The sequence below is a fragment of the Augochlora pura genome, chromosome 11 (assembly GCF_028453695.1).
Source record: "Augochlora pura isolate Apur16 chromosome 11, APUR_v2.2.1, whole genome shotgun sequence".
Taxonomy (NCBI): domain Eukaryota; kingdom Metazoa; phylum Arthropoda; class Insecta; order Hymenoptera; family Halictidae; genus Augochlora; species Augochlora pura.
Window position 1 is genome coordinate 148212 of NC_135782.1, and position 25497 is coordinate 173708.

At 52.3% G+C, this 25497-nt stretch overlaps 1 protein-coding gene across 1 annotated transcript; it reads right to left on the reverse strand.

The window, feature by feature from the left end:
• Positions 1–1791: 1791 nt before the first annotated feature.
• LOC144477113 (roundabout homolog 2) lies at positions 1792–25264 on the reverse strand. The gene is made up of 11 exons (XM_078194578.1): positions 23457–25264; positions 16683–16991; positions 7064–7217; positions 6844–6974; positions 6480–6746; positions 6128–6408; positions 5502–6026; positions 5187–5420; positions 4762–5100; positions 2543–4676; positions 1792–2400 (listed from the first exon to the last, which is right to left on the reverse strand). The coding sequence occupies exons 1-11, from the start codon at positions 23518–23520 to the stop codon at positions 2219–2221; spliced, it is 4620 nt and encodes a 1539-aa protein (XP_078050704.1). The 5' UTR covers positions 23521–25264; the 3' UTR covers positions 1792–2218.
• Between the last annotated feature and the right edge of the window lie 233 nt (positions 25265–25497).

The following is a 25497-nucleotide window of genomic DNA, read 5'->3' on the forward strand; positions in this document are numbered from 1 at the left end:
TATTTACAGAACCGAAGATGTTACGTTGCCTCTTCCATGGACGAGCCTACGGTGTCTAGAACGGCAGCCATTTTATTTTTCTTCTTAATGCTGGGTGAAATTTGGCAAGCTCGGCGTATCGAATACACACGGTCCAAATAGACCCACGTATAGAGACGATTCCGGGTAATGATAGAGCGAATGTTACTTAAAATACATGTCCTACGTGCCTATGATTCGCCGATTCGAGCTCTAATCTAAACACTCTACAAAAATCAGAACCCCGAGGATCGGTCAATGAATTTTCTTGCTCCTCCGGCTACCTGTTTGGATGGATTACACTCGCGTATTCTCTATACACGCTACGAATTCATCGGTTTCATTTACGAACTTTGTCTCGACCGGCTGATTTACACTTCCATTTACTCTTTTACTTTTACTTTTAAATTCCCCTATCTTTATACTCTTACTTATCCTTAGAAAGTTTCTATTATAATTTTTAGTACCCGGCAGTATTGGCAATATCTTCGGTACCATCCGTCGTTCAAATTGTCGATCAACTGTCGTCGAGTCGTTTCTCACCGTTACCGCTTTTATCAGTTATCCGGGCAGTTTTCCGGCCTCGTTTCTATGTATATAACTTTTATCTATTACCTTTTATTTCTCTCCTTATCCTGTTTCTCTTCGTTGAAACGTTTAAACTAATCACGAGGGATATTTTTTTGAGCGATCACCGATGCGGGTACTCTTGACAAAATTTACTTCGCACACAATCATCTCCTTCTCTTCGTTAAGAAGGATCACGGTTTCGGACGACGAATTATATTCCTTCGCGGTTCGTTTTCGAACGAAGGAAGCAGCGTATCGAGAGTCGTCCGAACAAAATTTTCGTGTATACATAATCGGTACATGCGGGCGTTCTCGAGAGCGGATTCGACATCGATTTCGATTTCGCGGATGATGACGAAATCGTTCGAACGCGTTCTAACTTAATAGAGAGTCCCGCAGCGCCGTTGAGCAGTTGCGATTCGATCTGCGATCGAAATCGTCCAGCATTCGATGCCTTGTTTCGACAAAAACAACGAATCACAGATCAGGAAGCGTTGCAGTTGCTACGATTGCGTCGCGTCGCCTCCACTGACGAGGAGAGACTCGCGGCGAACGCGCGACTCGTACAAACAGAATACTTCTCGATATATGGCTATCTCGTTCCGCTGGTATCTGTTTCATTTTACAATTGGTTCAGAGCGTTCGCCACGGTCGTCGTAGAAACGTACGCTGCACCGTCGCCGTCCTGGTCGACGGGTTGGTGAGACGTGGTAGATAGAGACGGTTCGATAGACGCGACCAACTTTTGCGGCTCGTGGACTCCGCGACTCGTAAACAAGTTCCAGGAACAAAAGTTCAGGTCGTGTGCGTCGTGAAAACCAACACGCGCACACGCACGCGCGCACACACTTACGCGGAACATTGCGGCGAGAATTTCGAGTCTTGATAAAATAAATGCCGACGCTAGATCGAAGTGTGCGCGCGAGCGGATAGTAATTGAAAAGTTTACGACTTAGATTGTAAATTGTTAATTGTAAATCGTAAATTGCTATTCGCTCTGCGAAGTAGGAAAACAACCTATACAGATATACCGTTCAACGTGCACCACCATTTCTCACGCTATAATTTCTATTTACGTAATTGTAATTTAGACGACGCACGTTTTAGATCGAGCACACGATCGCTCGCTCACCTTCTTTCTATTCGACGAGGATAGGAGGCGAGATGGAAAATATTCTGGCCAACTCAAGCATGGAAGGTGTGTCCTCGATAATTTCCTTTACGTATGTACACGATAGAACGATTCGGAAACTACGAAAAACGAAATTGCCCGCGTCCCAGCGGCTCCAAAAAGTTTCCAATCACCCCCCGATTTTTTTATTCGATGTGATCGCGCTGTCGGGGCTAGAGGAGGCGCAAAGAAGTATGCTGTGCGAAATGGTAATTGTTTGGAGCGACCGTGCCCGCGAGTTTTGTTTGAATTCGCGGGGTTTTTCGAAGGTTTCAAGGGATTCGAAAGGATGGCGGAAGAAGGAAGGTAGAAGAGGAGAAGATAATCGAACGATCATTGTTACCTGGATATGGGTATAGGTATAGGTGGCATCGGTACAGGCGGACACGTGACCAGTTCGCGAAGGAATTGGTTCGGCTGTGGACGATAAACGAGGGCAAGCGCTCGCTCCTTGCCCTGTTAACCGTCACGGAGATCCGCCGGTCGGCTACAGTCCGCGGGAGGAACGTTCGAGTTGCTTGCTCCGGCGAACACGTTGCTCAACTTGTTATACCTTTGACTTCCGGAACTGCTGACCGTATTCGAACCCGTGGAATTGTGTTGAGAATAACCGCCGATTCTGGTGAAACTAGGCACTTTGTCTGTTCGGAGGTAAACATTGCTTTAGATACAGATAATATACGTGTGTAGGTGTACGGTCTGTTTAATGTCTCTGGTCTCGTGTCTCTTGTCTCGTGTATTAATTACGTGAGCGGCACGCGAAGCGATAGTGACGGTACTAACCTTTCCCACGATTATGCCTTCCCCTTTCTTGCGAGCCGATACTTCCGGGTTGCCTCGGGGGAATACAAGAGTAATTACTATCACCGCTACTGTAGGTTGGCGAAGAGTTTCTAGGGGTTCTTCTACGCGGACTCCTGCCGCTCCTGCTTCGCGATCCGGTTCTACTACCGTGTAGACAATTCGCCGAGGACACGGTGAACTGATCGTTGTACTCGAGCGTGTTGCCGTAGAGGCAACTCGACTCGGAACAGGAGCAACAAATGTCCGAGTGCGCGTTCGAATCGCAAGACTTTCTGTCCCAATCCTCGGTTTCCGCCTGGTAAAGATTCTCCGCTGGATAACAGTCCTCGTTGTGCCGGCGATACATGCTTTCGTTCACGATCGATTGATCCGAGCGAGAGTCTGTCCGGTTCACTCGACAGTACGCGCTGGAATCATAGTCCTCGAGCGGCGAATGGTTTCGTTGCCCGTACAAAACCGAACCGCTCTCGTACTCGTTCTCTTGACTGTTGCACTTGTAATCGTAACGTTCGAATCCCTGCGGCAGAGCCGGTAATGACGGTGGATTCGTCTGCGGGGGCAAACTCGTGTATCTGCTCTGCTGATGAACGCCACTCGTTTGCGGAATGGCTCCATCGAACGATTGCTGTTGTTGCGGCTGCGGCTGCGACTGTGACTGTGACTGCGGTTGATGGTGATGAGAACCACTAGAGCCCGTCCATACCAATCCCGAACCGTTCAAATTGTTGGCCGTTCTGATCGGCGGGCTCGGCGGACTTTGAGAATTTCCCGATCCGGGACCAGAGCCGGAACCAGAACCGGATCCAGACCCGGACCCTGATCCGGAACCGGACCCCGATCCGGATCCCGAATTAGAGCTGAGACCCAAGCCCAATCCCAACGCCAATCCTGAACCGGTCATCGAGTCTAAATCATTTTGCCTGTCGATGCTCCGTTTCCCCAGATGAGGGCTAAACGCCGACTGATACTGTTGCTGCTGCTGTTGTGGCTGCGACTGCGACTGCTGTTGCTGCTGTTGTTGGTAGTGGTGCTGATGTTGATACTGATGGCCGAGTTGCTGTTGTTGCTGCGTCGGCTGCTGATGATGGTGGTGGTACTGATACTGATGTTGGTGTTGATGCGGATGCGAATGCGCATGAGGGTGCGAATGCGAATGGGAATGTAGATGCGTCGCTCTGCTGGAACCTAGCGATCCCTCGAAAGAGGGCGGATGATCTGGAGGAGGCGGTAGCATGTCGCACCAGTTCGGCGGCGGATTCTCGTTCGGAAGCGGCATTCTGTACTGATGAGTCCTTCGGTGAGATTCCGTGTTCTCCTCGCCATTGTAGATGCTGCTGGCGTTGTCGCTGCACGGCGAGACCGTCGACTTGTTGCGATCGAGATTCGAATCCAAACTGGAGTAGTCCGGTTTCAGGCACGAGTCGCTGGAATTCGATTTGCGACCGCTGGTCTCGGCCGATTCTGGACTACGAGTCGGCATGCACAGCGTGGTGGTGGCGTACGGTTCTGGTGGAGCCTGCAATTGTTTCCTCGTGTTGTAGAACGTTGTCAGGTTAACCTCCGCGTACTCCGAGCCCGTCATTCCGACGATTCCGGGCGGCAGACCCATCTGATTCTGATTGCTGAGCAACTTGGTCTCGCAGTCCTTGTCGGTGGTCGATGCCTGAAGGGTGTTACTCGGCCTCCAACCGCGTTCCAACCACAACGCATCCTTATTCAGTTGACAGATATCGTTGGCCGTACCAACGGGAACGTTCAAATGACCGAGCTGCTTGCTCATCGCTTGCCTCCGTCGAGCATAGACAACGCCCAGGAAGACTGCGATCGCGATCAGCACCACCGTGATCATCAGAACCAGAAACCAAGTTTCGCTGATCACGGAGGCGGTTTTTTGACTCGGATCGGTTCTCGCCGGTAATTGTGTCAGCTGTCTCGGGTCCATGTTCAAAACGGTCGGATTCGAGAAAGGGCCGAGACCAGCCCGAGTCAATCCGGCCACGCGGGCGGTGTACAGGCCTCCGGTCGTTAAACTGTTGATGATCACCGAAGTCATGGACGCATTCAAAGACATCTGACCCAGAACTTTGTTGCTGTTATTGCTCTTGATCTGGATCTAAAACAAACAATGACTGTATTGGCCGCGCTTCTATCGCGATTTCGTGGCGACAACATTATATGCAGTGATCACGGTTCTTTACCTTGTACCCAATCAGCTGTCCGTTTTGCGCGTTCTTCGGCGGTGGCGACCATCGAACGAACGCGGAGGTCACATTGATCATGCCGACGTGAACGTTCTCGGGTGCGCCAGAAGGTACGTCCTCCATCGTGGTGGCTAGTTTCACGTTACTCGGTCTTCCCTCGATAGTTTTGTAAAACGGAACTAGAAAAAACTCGTGCCGCGTGTACTTGTTCAGATTCGTTAACACGTAACTGGTTGCCCCAGCGTTCAGCACCGTGACCATCCGATACTCCGGTTTATCGGATATTTCGCGGTAACGTATGTAGAGACCTTCCACCAAGTCCGCGGCTCCAAGAATCTGTGCACGAGAACATAGCGTTCAAAATACTAAAATACCTATAACGCGGTAATCGGACGGCGGTCCGTACGTCGTACGACACTCACATCCCACACGATCTTCACGCTGGTGCTGCTCAAAGGCTGAACCTCTTTCAAGAAGAGGATATCGCTGTTCAGACGATCTCTCGCTCGAATCAAATCGGATAGAGGCGTAGTCTGTTGTCGATCGAGGCTGCTGGTCCGCGCAACGTCCGACAGCGGTCCAGGAAGCGAAATACCCTGACTGTTTCTAGCACGGACGAGGAACACGTAATTGGTGTCGGGCTTCAGATTCGTTACCTGAACAGAGAGAAGAAAAGGTGCAAAACGCGAGACACACAGGTGTCGAGTCTGTCCAAAACTAATTAGCTAGACTATTACGGTGTAAACATCGTTGGCGATGTCCGTCGCGGCAACCGTCCAGCCGGTTTTAGGATTGGTGGCAAAGTATTCGACGCTGTAATCGATGATCTTGCTGGCTCCCTCATGCCCCGGACTCCAGGCGAGTGTGACCGTGGTGCTAGTGACATTGGTTATCCTCGGTTTGCTCGGGCTTTCAGGCAGAGCCGACATATCCTGAGAGAGGTTGGGCGGCCGGTAGCCCGCTTCCGGGCTGACAGTCAAGCTCGCCGTCCAGGTCGCGTTACCGAAATCGGAAACGGCGACGCACTTGTATATGCCGGTGTCGCTCGCCTGCAGGTTCTTTATCGAGAGGGTACCATTGCCGGCGATCGCGAAACGGTTCCCGTCGTCTCGCAACGGCTCGTCGTTCTTTAGCCAACGAATCTTCGGAGGTGGTCTTCCGGTTGCGCGACAAGGCATCGAGGCTTCGCTCGTTGGAGGCAACGTTTGATTGCTCGCCCCCAATTCGATGATGGGCGGTGGAGAATCCTCGACCGATGTAACCTGACGGAACGACAACCGGCGATCAGACCAAACGAAAGGAAATTGAGCGGAACGAGGCTGGTCGGAGCAGAGCCACGGAACGGACGAAGAACAAAAGATACCTGAAGGAAAACCGTGGCGGTGCTCGCGCCAGCTTGACTGATCGCGCTGCAGACATAATGGCCCTCGTCTTTCGCCAGAGCTCCCAAAACGTGCAGACTTCCATCGGCCGCCACCCTGTAACGGCCCTGATACTGGTTCCCCGGGAACATCAGTTCCTGAGAGCCCTCGCGCGTCCAGAATATCGAAGGCTTCGGAGCGCCGCGCGCCGCGCACGAGAACGACACGTTCGAGCCGATCACGACGGCCTCGTCCGTTGGAAAATCGGTGAAGACCGGTCTCGCTGCAATCATAGGTAAGCAAGATAGAGAGATTCTCGTGACGTCGAGGCGACCAACCATCAACGATACTCACAGTGCACCGTCAGAATGGCGTTCGCCGATATCGCGCCGACACCGTTCTCGGCGTCGCAAATGTACGTGCCCTGGTCCAGCGACGTTACTTTCTCGATTCGCAGGCTCTTGTCGTCGGAGATGTGCGCTCGTCCGATCGGCATCTTCCCGTCGCTTCGTCGCCAAAGTATCTCGGGTGTCGGGTCGCCGCCGACGCGACAGGCGAACATGGCGGTTTGATCCGTCAGGATCGTCTGGTTCGCGGGGGTCGCCAGAAAGTACGGTTTCACTGTGAACAGGGTCGGGGAGAAGCGGGAGATCGAACGTAATTTCTTCCGGGTTCAAGCTACACGGGCGCCAACAAAGAAATCGATTATCGCGTTTACCGTGAACCGTCAACAGTGCCACCGCGGACTCCTTCGTTCCCACCATGTTCTCGGCGACGCACTGGTACTTTCCTTGGTCCGTCTGCCTGACATCGGAGATCATCAAATTCCCGCCGTCCACCAGAGTGATTCTACGCAATCGAACGAGATGATATTATCAATCGAGCGTGCGATCGTCGTACGAGAGAATCCGAGACGAGCATACGGGAGAAAGCTGTACCGTTTAATGGCATCCAGGTCTATCGTGTGACCGTTCCTCTTCCAATGCAACGTCGGTTCTGGATGTCCACGAGGTGGTCCGCACTCCAACAATGCGGTTTCCCCAGCGGCGACCCTAGTGTCTTGCGGTTGCGCGCGAAATTCATCCCTTAGCACTGCAACAAAGAAATTGGATGCCTCGTCAGCGACAGGTCGATACGACACGCTTCCTTTTCTTTTGTGTCGCGTAGGAAGGCGACGTACTTGGAAATGGAAGAGAAGATAAAGAGAATTCGAAGCGATGGGAACGATAAGAAAGAGAGGAGTGCGGATCGAGGGCATCGGAGAGCCATCGGGCCAGGAAATTGCTCGTGCAAGTTTCGCAGGAACGAACGTCGACCAACGTCCGTCTTCGCCGGCTGCTGCTGCTCGCGTCCCTCGTCTCCCGTCTCGCGAATACCGCGGATTCGCTTCGACCGAGAAAGCGGTATCCCATTTCGAACAAAGAAGCTACGTTTAACGTTACAAGAGGGCGGGAGGACAAGGAGGATTTATAGAAGCTTTAAATGGAAATACGGCATCCGGATCGAGAATCGGGACCATTCGTGCCGGCGAATCGATGCAGAACGGAAAATTGGATATACATACGCTCCGATACCGAAGAATTTACTGTAGGATACTTCTCGGCGCGCTCTTGCTCTTTTCGCTTTGGTTCCTTTTGTCTCCGGCGTCTATTCTGCTCGATCGACGCGCGACGCGTCGGTTCGTCTTTAAGAATCGTTTACGAACGCCGCGCCGCATTTGGTGCGGCCATGAGTTTCCTTTGGCCCGATTCGGAGAGATCCGAGGTACATTCTTCGAGTCGAGTCGAGTCGAGTCTCGTTAACGCCTGCGACCGCTTTTGCATCGACCCGTCGCGCTGTAGCGACGCGCTTTGCCGATAATCGGAAAACGAAGAAAAACGTTCGTGCAGCATCCATATCGGTGCGGTCCTTTCTCTTCTCTTCTCTCGTCTCGTCTCGATCTCTCTTCTCTCGTCTCCCGTCGCCGACCAAACGATGAGTCATACGACCTAGGCGCTGTGTATCGGCTAAACCGTTCCGCTCTGTTTGCTCATCGTTAGCGCCGTACAAACAGCTCTGCGTCCGAGCGGTACGGTTTGAACAGCTTTCGTCGTTTCTTATTCGAAACAAATTCGTGCGGCGGGAGACGGTGGACAGAGAACGATGATTCTCTCGACTCGCCGCCGCCGCCGTCGAATCGTTGTTCGACAACGGCTGCGTAGAACGCAAACGTTCGTTGCTCCATCGGGAACGGAATTATTCGTGTCGGGCAACTCTTTGCTTTCTATCCGCGTCCGAATTTTGCCGGTGAATCGAAGGCGAAGACGTAACAACGGCGCAACTGTTTATCGACTCGAGAAACGGAGCGGGAGTAAATGCGAGAAGAATGGCGAAGCTACAATGCGCCGACGACGTAAGGAGATGAAAGAATGAGGCACAGAGAAAAAAAGAGAGCGAGAGAGAGAGAGAGGGAGAGGGAGAGAAAGGGAAATTATAAGAGGGAAAGATATAGGGGGAGAGGAAGAGGGGCGAAGCTGGGTGCGTAGTCAAACAAGCTCCAATTAACGGACGCTAGATCTGGAGCGAAAGAATTGAAGGGTTCTTGGATCTCCCGTCTCGCCCCTTTCGTCTTTTTCACCATTCTCACCCCAGTCGGCCTTCTAACCCCCAGGCTTTTTCGCGAGCCGCAGGAACCAACTAATGAGAGCAGCAGGCGCGCGCGGCGTACCCTTCGTGCCCGTCTGCGCTCCTCCGCGCCCGTCTGCGCCCGTGGCACGCACCACGCATCACGCATCACGCGTGCATAGACGAGAGACAAACGGCTGATGCCCGTTGGACCGTGCTCGTGAGGGAGTAGCACCATCTGCGCGAGACCCGGAGTCCTTCGAAACGAGCCCTCCTCGTTCCCGTCCCAAGATTCATCTTTTACAACCTCCGGTCGGCGAATCGGGCGAGAACGCCCGGGCCGAGAGCAACCAGGCCAACAATCGATCGGTTTCCACGATTCCAATTTCGGATTCCAACTTCGACTATACCACGCGATTCTTCGACTATAAAAAGCGTGACCACCTACACGCATGCACGTTGCCGGTTGGTCGCGAATCAACGCGGACACGACCCGAGTCAAATTCGAGTTCTGTCTTCGTCTTCGACGTTAACCAAATTGTAGCCGGATTGCGGCTATCCTTGCGAATCCAGTCGAATCGATTCAATGCAGTATTGATAAAAGGAAACTGCGTGTGTGCGCGTGTGTGCGCGCGTGCGCCCGTGTCCGTGCGAGAGAGATGCAGCCCGGCTGCTACGAGAAAGAGGAAGAGAAACGGGAGGAGATAGAGAAAGAGAAAGGGAAAGAGAAAGCGAGAAAGAAAGAGGAAGAGGACGAAGGCGGATAGAAAGAGATAGGTGCCTGGCGTCAGGGTTCTACCAGAACCATATTCGATATAATTAAAGTGCATAAATAAACACAATGGTACAAGGACCGGTTAGAAAGGGCGAGAAGCAGTGGCAGCGGTGGCAATGCCTGCGTAGAAGGGATACTTGCTTGGTAGGTAAGAGCATTGAATGCAAATACTCGGAGAGATATCTTGGTATGAGTGCGCGCGTTAGCATGCTCGCGTGTTTGCACGCTTGGTTGCCCGGTACTCGGTACTCGGTTCTTGGTTCTTGGTTCTCGGTGTCTCGCCGCGAGTTTCAGCCGAGGAGCTCTAAGCCTTTCGATGCCTCGTGCCTCTCTGCTCTATGCCTTATGCCTATTGTGCCGGTGGACTCGCGGACCCGCGGAACCCGCGTACCTGTGCGTCTATCGGTACACGCGCGGGCACATGCACTTACGTTTACGGAGAACATATCCGTATACGGGTGGTCGTTCGCGAATCCCCGTACCAAGAGGTAGGCGTGCAAGTAGGCGCGTGCACCGATATACACGCGGGTGTGTGCGTATAGGATACGTGCAAAAGTTGGCTGGTCTCTTTGACCGTTCCCTAGTCGATTTAAGAATAAAAGTACGAACTTTGCGATGTTTCCTTTCGCACGAATTTTGTTAGCGTGAACCGCGAACAGCGGTGTGTGTACTGATGCACCGCGTGCTCGATCGATCGAAGACGGCGGACGGCGGACGGCGAGCGGCGCGGCGTGCACGCGTAGGCAGCAAACTACGAAACTTCGCCAAGTTGCCGGGCACAAAAGTTTAACATCGCGGTTATCGAACGTAGGTGGTCTCCCGGAGAGGCTCTTAAAAGCGTACGGAGAGACCGTATTAAAACGCGTGCGCCACCGAACGCGCTTCGATCGTTCATTGTGCAGATAAAGGAACGGAGGAAGCGGGGGCCTGCGTAGCGGAAAGAATCAACGGCCGACCCATTTTCCAGAGAACAGCCGACCAGCGAACGAGTTGTCGCTGGAATTTGTCCAAGCATCCGTGCTTCCATTTGTAGGTACAGCTTGCAGCTCGAAGCTCGAAGCTTCCAACCTACGGCTTACAGCGTACGACTCTCCGATTATTCGGCTCGAATCTCGAAGCGATTGCTCGCGGCAGCGAGAGCTCGCGCAGTCGATATCGTTGTTTAGTCGTTTGGTTCGATATCGCGATGGCGAAACATGTACGGGTAAGAAACCGGGTACAGGTATAAGGCTGTATAACGTAGGAAGGTTTGTGGTCAACCGATTCCGAAGAAACCATACCGGGCATACAGATTCCTTCTCAAATATTTTGACTTAACCAGCGAACGGAGGCTATCGTCCGATTTACGACTCGCGTACAGTGTTTGACGAATGCCGAGAATTTGTGGAGGGATCTCGCGGCGCTGCAGAGCTCGTAAGCCGACTCGACTCGGTTCGGCTCGGCTCGTCGAGATCGAGATTATCGATCGCTATCGTCGACGCTCGGAATCATCGACATTCGGGATAATAACGGAACACTGTTCCTAACTAGACTTGGAAATTACGCCGACGAGTTCCCTCGAGGAATCGCGATTATCTGTGCTTTATGTCGCATAGGCTTCTGCTTTTTGGATAACATCTGCAGCATGACCGCAAACTTTTAAGTCCGTCGCAGGGGAAGAACAACTGTTGCGATGGTTTCGTGCGCGTACACGAAACGACAAAGAACGAAATGAAACGATGGAAAGCGACTCTCTTTGATTCTCTGCGGTAAGCACGTTGTTCGCAAAGTAGTTAGTCTTGTTAAGACAACTCGGAGTCGGCGCGGTGTTAACTTTATCCTAATTGCAAGTCCTAGGCTGTCCAGAGAGATAGAAGGAGAGAGAGAAAGGGAGACTGATCTAAGAGATCGGTGGATCGGGGTCCGAGGAGCTGGGGAGCCAGGGACCAGGACCAGAGACCAGGAACCAAAGTTGCTAGCGAGTCGCGACGCGAAGCTAAGCGACGCGCCAGTCTGGTCCGGTATGCCCACGGATTCGATATAAATAGACGGCAAGTGAGACGGGAGGTGCAAGGCGCGAGGTTCGAGGTGCGAGGCGCGCGGAGCAAGACGCGCAGCGTTCGTTCCCCCGTGCGAGCCACTATTCGATAGATAACCGCCGTCCTCGATGGATGATCCCGGTTCTTCTTTGGTCAAACAGTCCAAGACTTATCTGTGTACGCGAGCAGGCAATACGCGAAACGCGACACGCGAATGCGGAACATACGAGGAAATATATGCCAGTTTTCGCACCATTCCTCATCGGTTCCCCTAGCTCTCTCTCTTTCTCTCTCTCTCTCTCTCTCTCTCTTTCTCTCCACGTACGTGTTCGCGTACATGCGAGGACACGAATTCCTGCGACACAACCCCTATTTCTCATTCTTGATACTGGTTTATCGGTCGTTCGATTACGCACGGTTTCGAAAACCCTGGAAGAAGAAATTCAAATTGAGTACAGTGCGTGCGGAGAAGTAGCCGACACTGTCGAAATTTCGTTAACGAATCGGTACGCGGACGCGGTCGCACGGAATAGGGGACAGTGTCGGAAGACGAAAGGTTACGGAGAAAGGAAATGGAAAAACGGAGAACGAAGACCGCATGCATCGACTGGAACGAGTAAACGGGTAGGGTTCAAAGTGATTCTCCTCCTGGTTCGGGCAATGTTGCGAGGGTACTCGATTACTCGATTAAACCGTAGTGTCGGTAGGCGTGGCAGTTGGACGTACTCGCGCGCATACATCACCGAGAAACATCGCGCGCTACGAGATTTCTATGTGCCCTCCCCCCATCGGTATATACGGATGCATACACGTGCACGTATACGTGTACACTGTACGGCCTCGTGGTACGCGAGCGTGATTCGTCGTAGAAACGGAAAAGGATGAGCCCCCGCGAGCATCCGATCGATCGTTTACGAGCGCATATGGAACGTCCGCGGCAAATCGATCGGATCGGAACGGATCGAACCCGAGTACCGCGAACGTTGAACAATCTTCTCAGAATATCCGAGGAACGCTCGTGGCCCGCTGCGCGCACCGACTTTTATGAAACGAAACACGAAATTCGAAACTGGAAATTTGAGACTCGAGACTCCGAGTGGCTCGAGACTCGAACGGGGGGGGGGGGCGAACGAGCTAAATCCGAATACCAAAAGAGACCGATGAATTCGACTACGGGTTCCCGATAGTTTTTGTAACTCGCAGAGATCGCATCTCCCGATAAACGTTTTGTACGCGTCACGACGACTCACGATCTTCGGACTATGCCTTGCGAACTTGGCTGTCCACGCCGGAAGTACCTACTACACACCACGGGGTCTGAATGAAGTCGTTGTTTCGACGGCATTCGCTCGCTCGCTCCTTACGAGAGGGGTGGTGGCGAGAGAGGAGAGAAGAGAGAACAGAGAGAGAGAGAGAGAGAGGAGAGGCGAGAGGCAAGAAACGAGAGGCCGCCTGCACCCTGCCAACCAGAATTGCCTCTCAACGGCGTAACACGGTTTCACGTCGGAACGAAGAAATTTAGTAGACCCGGGTCGGATCCCTTTTTCATCGATCGACCGACCATTTTCGAAATGCCAGCCTGCAGAGGTCGCGATACTTCCGCTGTTCCATGACCGGAATCTTTTTTAATTGAATGGTAACAAAGGCTGCTCGAATCTTGTCATAAGCGGCAAGTTGTCGGCAAGTAATACTAAGTAAGCGGTCGATTAAACGGTCGACGCAACGAGGGCATTGTTTCCGTTCCTCGAGGTACCATTCGCGCGAAACAATGGCCCGTTAAATAATAATCGCGATACCCTTCGACATTTTCGCTCCCTTTGAAATCGATCGCCGCTACCGAATCTGCAATCTCGAGTTCTTTGCTCTACCATCGAAGAATTCCCCTTTTACGCGGTTTTCCCGTGTACCCGGCCGCCCGAACGGATTAGCTCTGTATTCGCCGATCGGCGAAACGATCGACGACCACCCATCGACTCTCACGGACTCGGTGTCTCGGACTCTTCGACTTTGTCCGTGAACCAAATAAATGGAAACGTTTACCGTGTCGGCACACCGTATCAACGAATCCGTCGATACAGAGCACCGTGGCAACAGTCCTCTGTGGGGATTAAAAGCTATAACGCGCCTTCCCCTCTGCCAATGGCCACGGTTATGGCTAGACTGTTCGCTCCGGCTCGCTGTGCCGTACCTATGCGTGCCACAGGCCCTATATTCCGATGCCTCCGTCTCTGTTTCGCTCGCTCGCGCCCACTCGATCGTCTCGGTCTCTTCTCGCCCGTTGCCTTCTCCTTTGCGCGTTCCTCTCGCTCGGTCTGTGCTCGTCTCACCGACCCTCCAGCTCTCATTGTCAGTTTCTTTCTCTCTTTTCCCCTAAAAGCCATGCCAAGTAACTGTGGCGCGGGCGCGAACACACGGCACGAGGGGCACGAACACACACGGAGCCACGGATACGGATACGGATAGGGATAGGGACACGGACACACACGAATATACGCACCGATACAGCCGCGCGGAGCAGAGGCAGGGCCAGAGAGCGCGCGGTAGTATGCCGGCCGGCCGGCCGGCTAATCGATACGCGGTGGATGGAGCGGAGCGAGCGAGGGACCCGAATAGGGTCCCAGATAGTTGAGCGCAGAGGGTTGAAAGCAAACGATGGATAGGTGTTATTTCGCCGAGGCGAGAATCGAGGAAAAGAGAAACGGGGGAGAATCGGCGGTCGAGCAGCTTGAATCGTTCGAATCGATTCGACGTTTCCCCGAATTCGGCTCGGACTTGTTCGCCCCACGGTATCGGGGATTGTTCCGTTTCGGTTCGACCTGCGAGCGATCGGTTTCTTGTAACGGTCGCGGCGAGTATCTCTTTCTCCGACCCATTGTTGTCCCTTGTCTCCGAGCGTTCCCATTTTTCCATCCATCTTCCTTTACCAAGCGCGCGTCGCCGTACCCTTCGCAGCTTTGAGTTTTCCAAACGCAACCCCGGGCCCCGCCTCTCCCGCCATTCTACACGGTTTCCTACGACTCCGGGAAGATTTCCAATTGCCATGGCTCCGTTTCGATGGAAATTCAACGAACCCCGTGTGTGTCCACGAGTCTGCGACACAAAGCCTTATTCGTAGAGGCGAGCTCGGCGCCGAGCCGCTTCCACGCAGCATACTCTCTCAATACCCACACCGCCGTTCCTATCGCCATCTTAACTGCCGGGTATCACGGTACATGCGACAAAGATTAACAAAGTGGGGAAGATCGTCGGTACCGTGTAACGCGCACGATAACCGGAGGAACGTGCGTGAAAAGTAAAATAAATTTTTGAAAAGATATCGGGTCGAATCACGCGAAATCTGATCGCGTGATGCCTTTCGTTGCTCGTCGATCTTCGTTCTTGTTAACGGCTGCAGGGAGGGAAAAGATCCCTTACGGTCTTAGGGTTCCCCGGCGCGACGCGACTTTCCTCGCCGTGGAAACAAAGACGGCGGCCGTGTACGAGATAAGCTCGAACGCGACCAAATTAGGAGGAAAAGAATCTCTGGTATTTAGAACTTTGCCAACAATCGCGTTTAGACGGCTGCCTTTACCGCGTTTGCAGCAAAGTGCACGATGAAATACGCGGCCATGCTCCGTACCGTGGGCACGCTGCACGGACGATACGTCGATCCGATGCGACGAGCCGTCGCGTCGACCGTCGGCCGTCGGACAATCCTGCATCGCGTCGCACAACATAGCGTAGCACGATGTTGGCCAAGCATACGTTCGATGTAGATACAGCTTCGTATCGATTTCTATTCTCCTTCTCCTTCTCCTCCCGCTGGCACTCTCGCTCTTTCTATTATACATTCTATGGCTATATAGGTATCGGTGGTATATGTATGCGCACGTATGCTGTACGCGTGCAAGTGGCCGACGACCACGAGCACGAGTAGAAAAGTGCGAGTGCGAGAGCGGGCTCAGGGCGCGCTCGACCGCGTTCACCGCGTGGACGAATGGTTAAATTTCGAGCGAAACTATTCCATGCATGGTTCCTCGTGCACGGTACCGTATTTGTTTCCGAATCGAATTACCCGATCCGAAATCATTACTCTCCTCGCTCGGATCGAATTCGATTCTATCCGCATATTTTTGTTGCCTCTGCTTTTGCCGTTCTTCCGGGCGAACCGCCGACAGAATATATGTTTTTTCCCCCGGGGAAAGTTGCAAAACGAAGGTTGAAACCGAGAAAACGCGTCGGGGTTCGTTCGCGATTCGTGCACGCGCGTAATCACGCGGTCCGCTAATTATGTACCGACAATGGAACGATTTTGGCATTGACATTGGTTCGCAAAAGCTGCGAATGCCGTTCGTCTCGAACGAGCATGGTGCGCGCTCGTGTTTTCTGAAAAGAAAAGACAATTTTATCATCTGCCTACTTGCCGCGTATCGCGTAGATACCTAAGCGTTGTGCGATACGGTGCTACGCAATATGTGCTTATGCACACGGCGCGACCGCGGCACAGGTATGCGTGCACGTTTAGCGCTTGCCATTGCATTTCGCGAAGCTACGAAAGAGCCGCTATCCTCTCCCGTCCTTTATTCCGTTTTTCATTCTAGAATAGAGCACTGGCATCCCATCGGAACAAACTCGACATCGTTCGAACATGCTCGACTCTTGTTGTAACTGTAACCAGCGACGCGCCCGCTATTTTCTACCGGTCAAAACCAATTTGTCCCAGCCAATTTCTGGAAATCGACGCGACACGCGATACGCGCGGTTCTAACGAATATAAATTAACGCTGGAACAACCGAGCATTAAAAATAAAAACGACCGATTCGTGCTCCGTTGAAAATACAACCGGGTCGCGTTTGACAATATACGCGACGAGATCCGAGCAAACGACGTATCCGGTAAATTTTTGCCGGAAAAGCGGCCCAAGAATCTCAACGATGGCGAAACGAAGAATCACGGGTCCGCCATTTTCTCGGGTCCGGCAGTTCTAGCGTTAAATTTACCGTTTCACCAAGAAAAGATCGTGTTTCCAACATTGCGTCGAGATGGTCCAACAATAAGACGCCCAAGTAGAAAAGGGGGAGCACCGAGAGGGGGGAAGACAGTAGGAGAAGACTGGATGGAAATGAGAAAAGGGGAGAGAATGAGAATAAGCGAGAGAAAGAGAAATGCGAAGAACATACCTGCAACGGTGAGAGTGGCGTTTCGACTCGGCACAGAACCCTCTTGATTTTTCGCGACACACCAGTAAACTCCGCCGTCTTGTTCCTTTTTGCCGTGCATTACCCTTAAGAAAAATAGAGATCCCGTCGGGAGGAGAACGCGATGGGACTTTGCATCTCCTGGCGACGTTTGAACCAGTTCCCCGTCTTTGTACCACTCGATTACCGGTTGAGGTTTACCTTCTGCTTTGCAATTCAACGTTATCGGCTCGTTTTTCGCCACAATTATGTCCGATGGGTGTTCCGTTATGCGCGGTAATCTCCATTGCCCTGAAACAATCATTTCGTTCGAGGTCAGCACGCTGGAAACTATTGGAAAAAGGGTTAACGATCGCGTCGACGACCGATCCGTGCTCCTACCGCTGCCGCTGTCTATTTCTATTTGCCATCGCGCTACTATTTCCACGTCCAACCTCTATCGTCGCGCGCGACGCTCGATAATCGGTTGCAGGTCATACGTCGATCATTGCTCGGCGACCGTTTTAGATTTCGCGGCGACGACTTTGCGATCTCGCCTCTAGACCCTGGACACTAGATTCTAGACTTCAGATTCCGGATTCCGGATTCTAGATTCCAGATTCCGGATTCCATATTCCAGATGATTGACGGTGCATCGGTGGTAGTTGCGTTCGCGCGCGCGCGCGCGCGCGCAACTGGCTCCGAGCAAAGATATTACAACCATCTCTCGATATAGCAATAGGAATTCTAAAGTGGTACGTATAGGTACGATCGACGGACCAATGAGATGTGTGCGCATCTGTATACACAAGTATAACCACAGATGGATGTAGATGTATAGATATACGCACAGGCGGATACGTGTCTACGAAGATGTACGGTTGGCGATCGCCTCGCGCGGTCTGCAAATTCTATTCCCGCAGAACGTCCGTAGCGAGGCCACTCGAGAAATGTTTCGCATCTGTAAGAACGTTTACTCGAATTCTGAAGCCGTGCGTGTAACTTACGCGCGACGCGTTTGCGGACACGTCGCGCGCAAAACTGTTCGAGCAAAGGAAATCGGGCTTTGTTTATTCCCTCCGACAAAAATTTCATCCGACGAAATCAGCCGACCCAACAGGACGGGATAAGCTAGCTGAAACAGCAACCGATCGGAAAATGCGTACAGCGCATCCGAAACAGGTTCTGCGAACGCGACGATCCCGGTACGCTCGCGGATCCCCCGCATATAAAATATCCGCTAGGACACGCAGGAGAGGCTGCCGGCGCTCGTGAGCGCGCCCGCGCCCGCGCACGCGGACGGATTTTTCTTTTGTGTTCTTGCCTCGGTACTCGGAAACAATAGACGCCGTGGCTAAATTAAAATCGCCTCCGGAGTTTTCATATTTCGCTGTTGAACAGACTCGCAGGCAAGCGAACGTGAACGTGCGCGCGCTCGCCAGCAGCTTTTGCGTTCAGTAGGCCCGAGGCATCTCGTTTCATTTCAGTTCCAAGTTCCAACTCCTCCGAATCAAGCTATCCAGACAACCTGAGCATTGCCAACTCTTCCCCACTCTCGCTTCTTTTGTGTTCCACCGAGCACCGCGTATCCGTTCTTTCTCGTTCCATTTGATCCACCGTTCTCGCGCTTTGCGCTCGGCCTGCTTCTTCTCCTCGTATTCGATCGCGCTTCTCCCTCCTCCTCCTCCCCCCCGATGAAATATTCTTATTCGACTTTGGTCGGGTCGTGCACCGTCGGCCGTCTTCCAAAGTGTCTCCGGTCGCTGCGGCGGGTAGACGTAAAACGGTGAGCAACGGTTCAACGATATTGCGGGGGACGATCCGACAACTTGAAGATAATGCCCGGCAATTAAAGGGCCAGAGTGCTCGAGTGCACGGTCGCTTGGCATACGGCTTCACGACTTCGCGGCTTCACGGCTTCACGGCTGCGACGACGCGAGTATTGATTTGCCGCTGTTGCTTCGGCTCTGTTAGCTCTGCCCTGTCTTCCAACGCCGCCGGTTTTGCTGCCCCCCGGTCCTCCGAGAACCTCGCCGAATTCTACCGAATCTATCGAATCTATCCGAGCTATCGAATCTGCCGAACTACCGCGGCTGTTATCTGCCCCACCACCCCTTTTGCCCTCCTCCTTCGAGACCTCTCGGGCTCCTCTTTTTCCAATTTTTCTTCCTTCCCCCTTTACAGTTTGTTTCCGGATTGCCGGGTTTCCGTTGCCGCTCTGCCTCGTCTCGCCGCTCGATCACGCAGCGAACGATAGACGCGTATTTCAACGTTTCCGAGCATCCGTTTTTCAACGTCCGTCTCGCTTTTTTTTTGTGTGTAAAAAAAAAAACCGCGGTCGGAAAATATAGAAAGCAAAGGGAACCCCGTTCGTTGCGGTTTCAAAGGTTTCGCAAAAACGGCATAAAAGTCGAAGGAATGGGAAACGAATGCAAAGAACAAGGGAGAAGAGAAGAACGGAATATAGCTTCGCGAGTACGAGTACACATTATGGACTACCAAACTGCATTTGGCACGTCTCCAGAAGCATACCACGGGCAAACCCGTCGCGAGGATTGTCCTATTTTGAAATCATTACCACGCCGTAGACTACCATTTTTATCCCTGCCGTTCTGCCTGAAAGGGCAACGTGCACACACACATACACGCGCGTTCGCGTACACCTATTCGCGATTTACCCTAATTTCCAAGCACGTATCGACGTCTGGACGATCGAAACGGTCAAAGTTTCCGCCAGCCGTCAACTAGATTGCCAAGATTCTGGCAGATGTTTACAGGTCACGTACCCGTGTACGCGTGCGAGTACGTTTTCATCGTTGCGCGTAAAAGATTAATAGATGTCGAGATTAGATGGGCAGAAGGAGAAGAAAATGGAAGAAAGCTGGACGGAGAGGATCGAGAAGCGGGAGAATGGGTGGTGGCGAACGGGAGCGAACAGGAGCGAACAGGAGCGGGCAGGAGGCGAGGGAGAGACCATGGAGGAAGAAACAGTTTCATTACTTTCTTTCCCTTATCCCCTATCCCCCAAGAAGGATATTCTTTCGAGAGGGGAAGCCAGAAGACGAAACGGGAATAACCATTGAATTCCTTGAGACGTGGGGGAAACCTAAGACGCACGGAAACCTGGGAAGGGAGAGTTTAGCCGGCACACCCTCCTCGAGTTCTTGCCGGGCAGAGCAGGCTCATCTAAGCCCGTGGAAAAAAAATAGCAACGTTCCTAAAGTAAATAACGTCGTAGAGCGGCGGCGTAACTCCGGAAAGAATCGATGATCCGTCGGTGCCGTTTCTATTTCGGCATCTATTTCGGTTCCTGTTCCTCTACACGCTTTTCCATTTGCTTTTAGATGTTTTTCTCGCTTCTCTCGATTTATATGACTTTACCAAAAATAGCGATACCTAATGGAGGGAACTTGGCCGCGTGGACCCACGACCAGGACACCACGATCGCGACCGCGACCGCGACCACGACCACAACCACGGCCGCGCGGCCATCCTCTCTTTCCATCTCCCCTCGTGTCCCCTCGTCCTGTCCTCATCTCACCTCCTCTCGTCCCATCTCGTCTCCTCCGACGAAGCAGCCCTTCCACTTCGAGCTCGCTGTTTCCTCTGTCTCTTCGACCTCGGAAGAAATTGTCTTGCGAACCGGGGCTATCGATCGTCCAGTTTCTCTCCCTCGCGGGTTATAGCGCGCATAGTCCCCGACGTCTGTCGATACGATACGCAGAGATCCGTTTAAACATCGTGGAAAAATCGACGACAGCATAGTTTAGCTTGTATCGAAACCATTACACCCTCGGGGCTCGTCGAGTTATTAATTGCCCGGAATCCTCCTCTATTCCCCGATTACAGGGAATTCGCCTTTCGATCTCGTAAACCGTGTTGTCGCAAAAATCTGCCAACAACGGCGAAGGCGTTAACGAGCAGAGAAGAAACGGCAATTTACGCCTGAATTCCATGCGCGACGTTCGACTCCCTTCCTCGTTGTTCCTGCCCCCGCTTTTCATCGTCGACTTTTCATTGATCCTCTTCATCGACTCCCGTCGGTTTCCATCGGTGAAGATTACACGGAAAGAAACTCCGCCGCTATTTTCAGAAGTCGTAGAAGAAGAAAGCGATTTTTCCTGACGGTTGTTCCGAAGCGGCTCGGCGTTCTCGTTCTGAAATAGAACAGCTTCGTACTTGTTTCATGGAAGATTGTCCACGTATACCTGCGCGATTTACGTCACCGGGACGACACGTTTTCCCAACGAAACGAGAAGCATACGGTTAAAACGAATCGATATCGTGAATCCGCGAGCGAAACGTTTATTGCTAAACTTTTTTTTACACACGATGCAAGCACTCCTCTGCTCTTATGCTACACGTCCGATTCGCTTTTCGTTGCCGGCGCGCAAACTTTTAAGAGCTCGAATCGACGGGAATTCGGTGATCGGATACCCGGCCAGTCGCCGAAGCTTTTCGAAAAATTGTGCATGCCGCCCGGATACGTGTTCCTATTATGGTTTAAAAAAAGACTATCGTCGTATGGGTTGCGTGTGCACAGAAGTTTATAGTTTCGTTAAATGTCGGTGAAACTCGGACGTGCACGCAACTTTCCAACCACACTAAAATTGTGCATCCACCGATATCTGTTTGCGTACAGTCGGATCTCGACGTTATTTCCTGGAAGCCAGCTACGCACAGGCGTGCCCCGTGCGATACTTCTAACTTGTAAATATTAATAATACTTGTGACTTATAGATAGGAACACGTATCTCTAACTCGAAGCCAGAATTTATCGAGTCGAGCGTGTAGATTCGAACTATCGCGACAGTCGCGTACTATCCTACGTAATAGATAATTTTTCGAGAACTAGAAAAGTGAAGGAACTCGACGACGATACTCGTATACGTTCGCGTCTTCGTCTAGAGGTTGCCGCTCGCTCCTGGGGCGAACCAGGTAGCATAACGTATACCTTTAATCCTGCACCCGAGTTCACGGATATTTCCGTTGACATTAGTCGATTCTATTTCTCAGTGAGGTACCTGTACCATCCAACGATTCATTCGTAAGTTAATGCCGGCTCGGTAGTTTCAGTACCGTTCAAAGATTCCAAGCGAAAACGCGAGAGCAGACGATCCGTTTGGAAGATTAGCTTGTCCTGTTTGCATCGGACACCTCGTAAACGTTCGCGAGCGTACGTGGACGAAGAGACATTGGCGAGAACAAGACGTCCACGAGTCTACGCACATGCCCCAATTCCATTAAACATTCGTTTCACGTTTACGCGTGAATCGAGAGCTGTCCGAGCGTCGACGCGACGCGATGCGTACCTAATTCCAACGGATTCTAATGCCTTTCGGTTTCCATTCGATAACAAGATTCCATTTCGTAACGGCGTATCTGGAATGTATCGCGCGAATCGATTGTCCTTGTCCGCACGCGGATTCTAGATTGCGAATCGAAGGTTCGGTATAACCCGGAAATCGTGGTTACGATCGTTATCACTGCGCCAGCGATTCGTAACGGGTACCAAGAGATTGCAAAGGACTGCAACAATAGCGTTCCGTTCCGTTTCATTTGACAAGCTACGCCGAATATAATAACGTTCCGCTTTTCCTTCGAGGATACATCCGTACGTCCGCAAATCGATCCATCCATAGAAGAGAAATGGTTCGCTTCCGACGGTATCCGGTATAATAAACGGAAGCGTGTACCCGTAGCCGAGCGATGCGATGCGGCGGCGGCCGTTTCGCCGTCGCTTCCTATCGGAACAATTCCATCGATCGCAATCGCCGAATCTGTTTGGCCGTTTCAGCTTTCGGGCCACGCGTTCTCGTCCCCCGTTGCACTCGTTCGAAACTTTCCATGGAACTTTCAGATAGAGACGAGCAAGTTCTCCGATTTAATCAATCGAATTAGTCGAAACGGTCGACTTCGAGATCGATGTGTTCGTATAACGTCGATAGCAACATCGGGACCCGATTCCTTTCCTCGTTCGATTCTCCTCTGAAACGCCGAGAGATAATACCGCAGAGTACGCGAGCACTACGCGCATATGCGTGTCCGCGGGTCGTACCGATTCCCATAGAGAATGTATTACCGCGAATCGATAGGAAACAATAATATCTCGATGGGGCAAGTTGATCGCGGTTCTATTCAAAGCATTGGTTTAATAATCGATAATTCGATTCCGACGACCGTCAGCTTTTCCGCGAATTCTGTTGCTCCGGAACGGATCGAATTCATCCATTTTTAAGTAGCGAATAAAATAATTCCATTCGATTATTTCCGTTCGTTCGGCGAAGCTCTCGACGCGGCCTGGCAGCGATAGAAAGACAAAGAAACCGGGAGAAAGAGAAGACTATTTATCGGTGAATCGATATATCGACCACAACAAATCCCCCGTCCAGCATCCCCGTAACCCTAACACCGGAGTCAACGCGGAGTACCCAGATGCGAGCGTAGCGGATGAAAAAGAGACACCGCATCGCTGGAATAAATATCGTGTACGGTATTTCTATTGCATTCGTTTTCGGTAACGCCGTGGAACGTATCGATTCGTCGAAACGAATGGCGCTAAAGCGAGCACAGCACGGTCGGGCGCCAATCGACTGGTAAGAAACCTACTCGGTCCGTTCGTTTACTTTCGTTTGCTTCGCTGCCGAACGGTATCTCGTTCTTTCTTAAGCGATCGTTGCTTTCCAATAAAGCTCGCGAACGCGTCGCATCGGTGAGATGGAAAACGAGTAAAATGGAACAAAAGAGGCGTCGAGATAAGAGAAACGGTGAACTTACCGTGAACCGTGGTAAGGGCGAGTACTGCTATCGCGATCAACTTCCTTAGCCACTCGTTGCGCATCTTTTCTTTCGGTGTCCAAAGATTTTGGGATGTCGTGAATCACGAACGAGACCCTTTGCGGTTGCTTCGGAATTCGATGCTATCGCATGCTGTGTGCCCCGTGCGTGCTAACGGTAGTGGTAGTGGAAACGGTGACGGCCGTTCATGCAAAATCGAAACGAAGCCGGAAAATAGTTCCACGGGTGAACGGAATTTGGAAATCGGAGTGCGAAACTCGAAGCTCGTCGACGTACATAGACGGCGTAAACGGGCCAGACGACGTAGACGACGTAAACGACGCACTCGATCGCTCGAGTCGACCAAGAGCCGACCGAGGTTACGCCGGTAACGGATAACACCCGCGAGAGGATTCCACTTTCGAGTTTGGAGCACAGAGTAGCTTTCCGGGCGAGAGGCGTATCTTTCGAGATGACACTCGCGCGCGCCTCATTTCCATGCCATTACACGTTACCGAAGACCTCACCACCACCACCAATATACGCGTACGCCTGTGCGTGCAAAGAACGACGACGATGCCGACGATGCTGTTGCTGTTGCTGCTGCTGACGCTCACCCACACCAACAGCCACATCCACGTCCACATTATACCGTAAACCCACCTACGCGAACGTACAACGTATTCGCCATTACGTGTGTTGCCTGAACTCCGGTGTTCGCGAGCCGTGCATGTACGCGTAATACGCCGAGAGATCGAGTATGTTCTTGCATATATTCTCCAATGTTTCGTCGAGTATATTCTCGCGTGCGGATCAACGTAACATTAATGCACCGACCGCCGACCAATCACCACCAATCCCATTCTTATCGGACAAAACGAGCGGCCGCTTTCGTACGACGAACTTCTGACATCGACGAGCTAGGCGCGCGCGCGCGCGTGCACGCACGCACGCTCGCACACGCGAAACGCACACCTAGGTGCGCCGTATCGAGAGGGATACGCGTGCACACATCGACGACACACGGAAAGGGAGAGAGAGTCAGAAAGAGAGAAAGAGACAGAGACACGCGCGCACGCTTAGAGACACCAGCTTAGAGCAGCTTACACCAGCGAGCACGCCGAATCACGGTGCACGTATGTGCGCGCGCACGCACGCACCCACGCACCTACGCACCAACACAACGCGAAGGCGCCGTCAACGGGAAGGCGGAAGGCGGAACCACCACCGACGCACACTGGATGTCGTTCTTCTAGTACACTTTCATCCTCTTTCGGAACGGGTACTGCTACTCTAATTTTTTCATCGATCCGAGCAGCGCGTCCTCATTGCTACCGTCCGCCGTCCACCGTACGCGAGCACTGATTTTGGAACAAGCGAGATAGAGAGCGATGGAGAAAGATACAGAGGGTGAGAGAGAGAGAGAGAGGGAGACCGATCGAGCTTCGGATACGATTCCTTGTTCTCTCTATTGCCTGGAGCCGACGTTCGAGCGAGCCGTTCCGTTCCTTCGTAGCTCGGCGTTTCTTCCGAAATCGATCTCTGCGTGACCGACCGTTGAACCGTACTCCGTTTCTATGCCTTCCGGGCGACCATTATTCCTCTCCTCTGCCGTGGCATCTGCCATTTTCTATCCACGAGCACACTTTGATCCCGAAACAGCAAAGAACGACGACGCGCGCGTGTGCAGTCGCACGCAAAATGAAAATCGGAAAACTCGAGTGAAACACGCAATCGCGTACCACCAAACACCGCAACCGCGAGCACGACGAACGAGCCACGACTGACGGCCGACGGTGCAGTCAGCTCTCCCGTGACGACTGACGACCGTGACACCACGCGGCTCTTCGGAGAGGTTCGCTCAGATTCGTCTAGCCTCGATCGTTCTCGGTTTCGCTTCGGCTTTCGTTTCCCGGCGTTCAGTGGCGCCCGGCGGTGCTCGGAACTTGGCGCTTGGTGCTCGGTGATCGGTGCTCGATACATCTATGTTCGACCCTTTGAAAACCTTTGTGTTTTCGTTCGCGTTTTCCGTCCTTTTCTG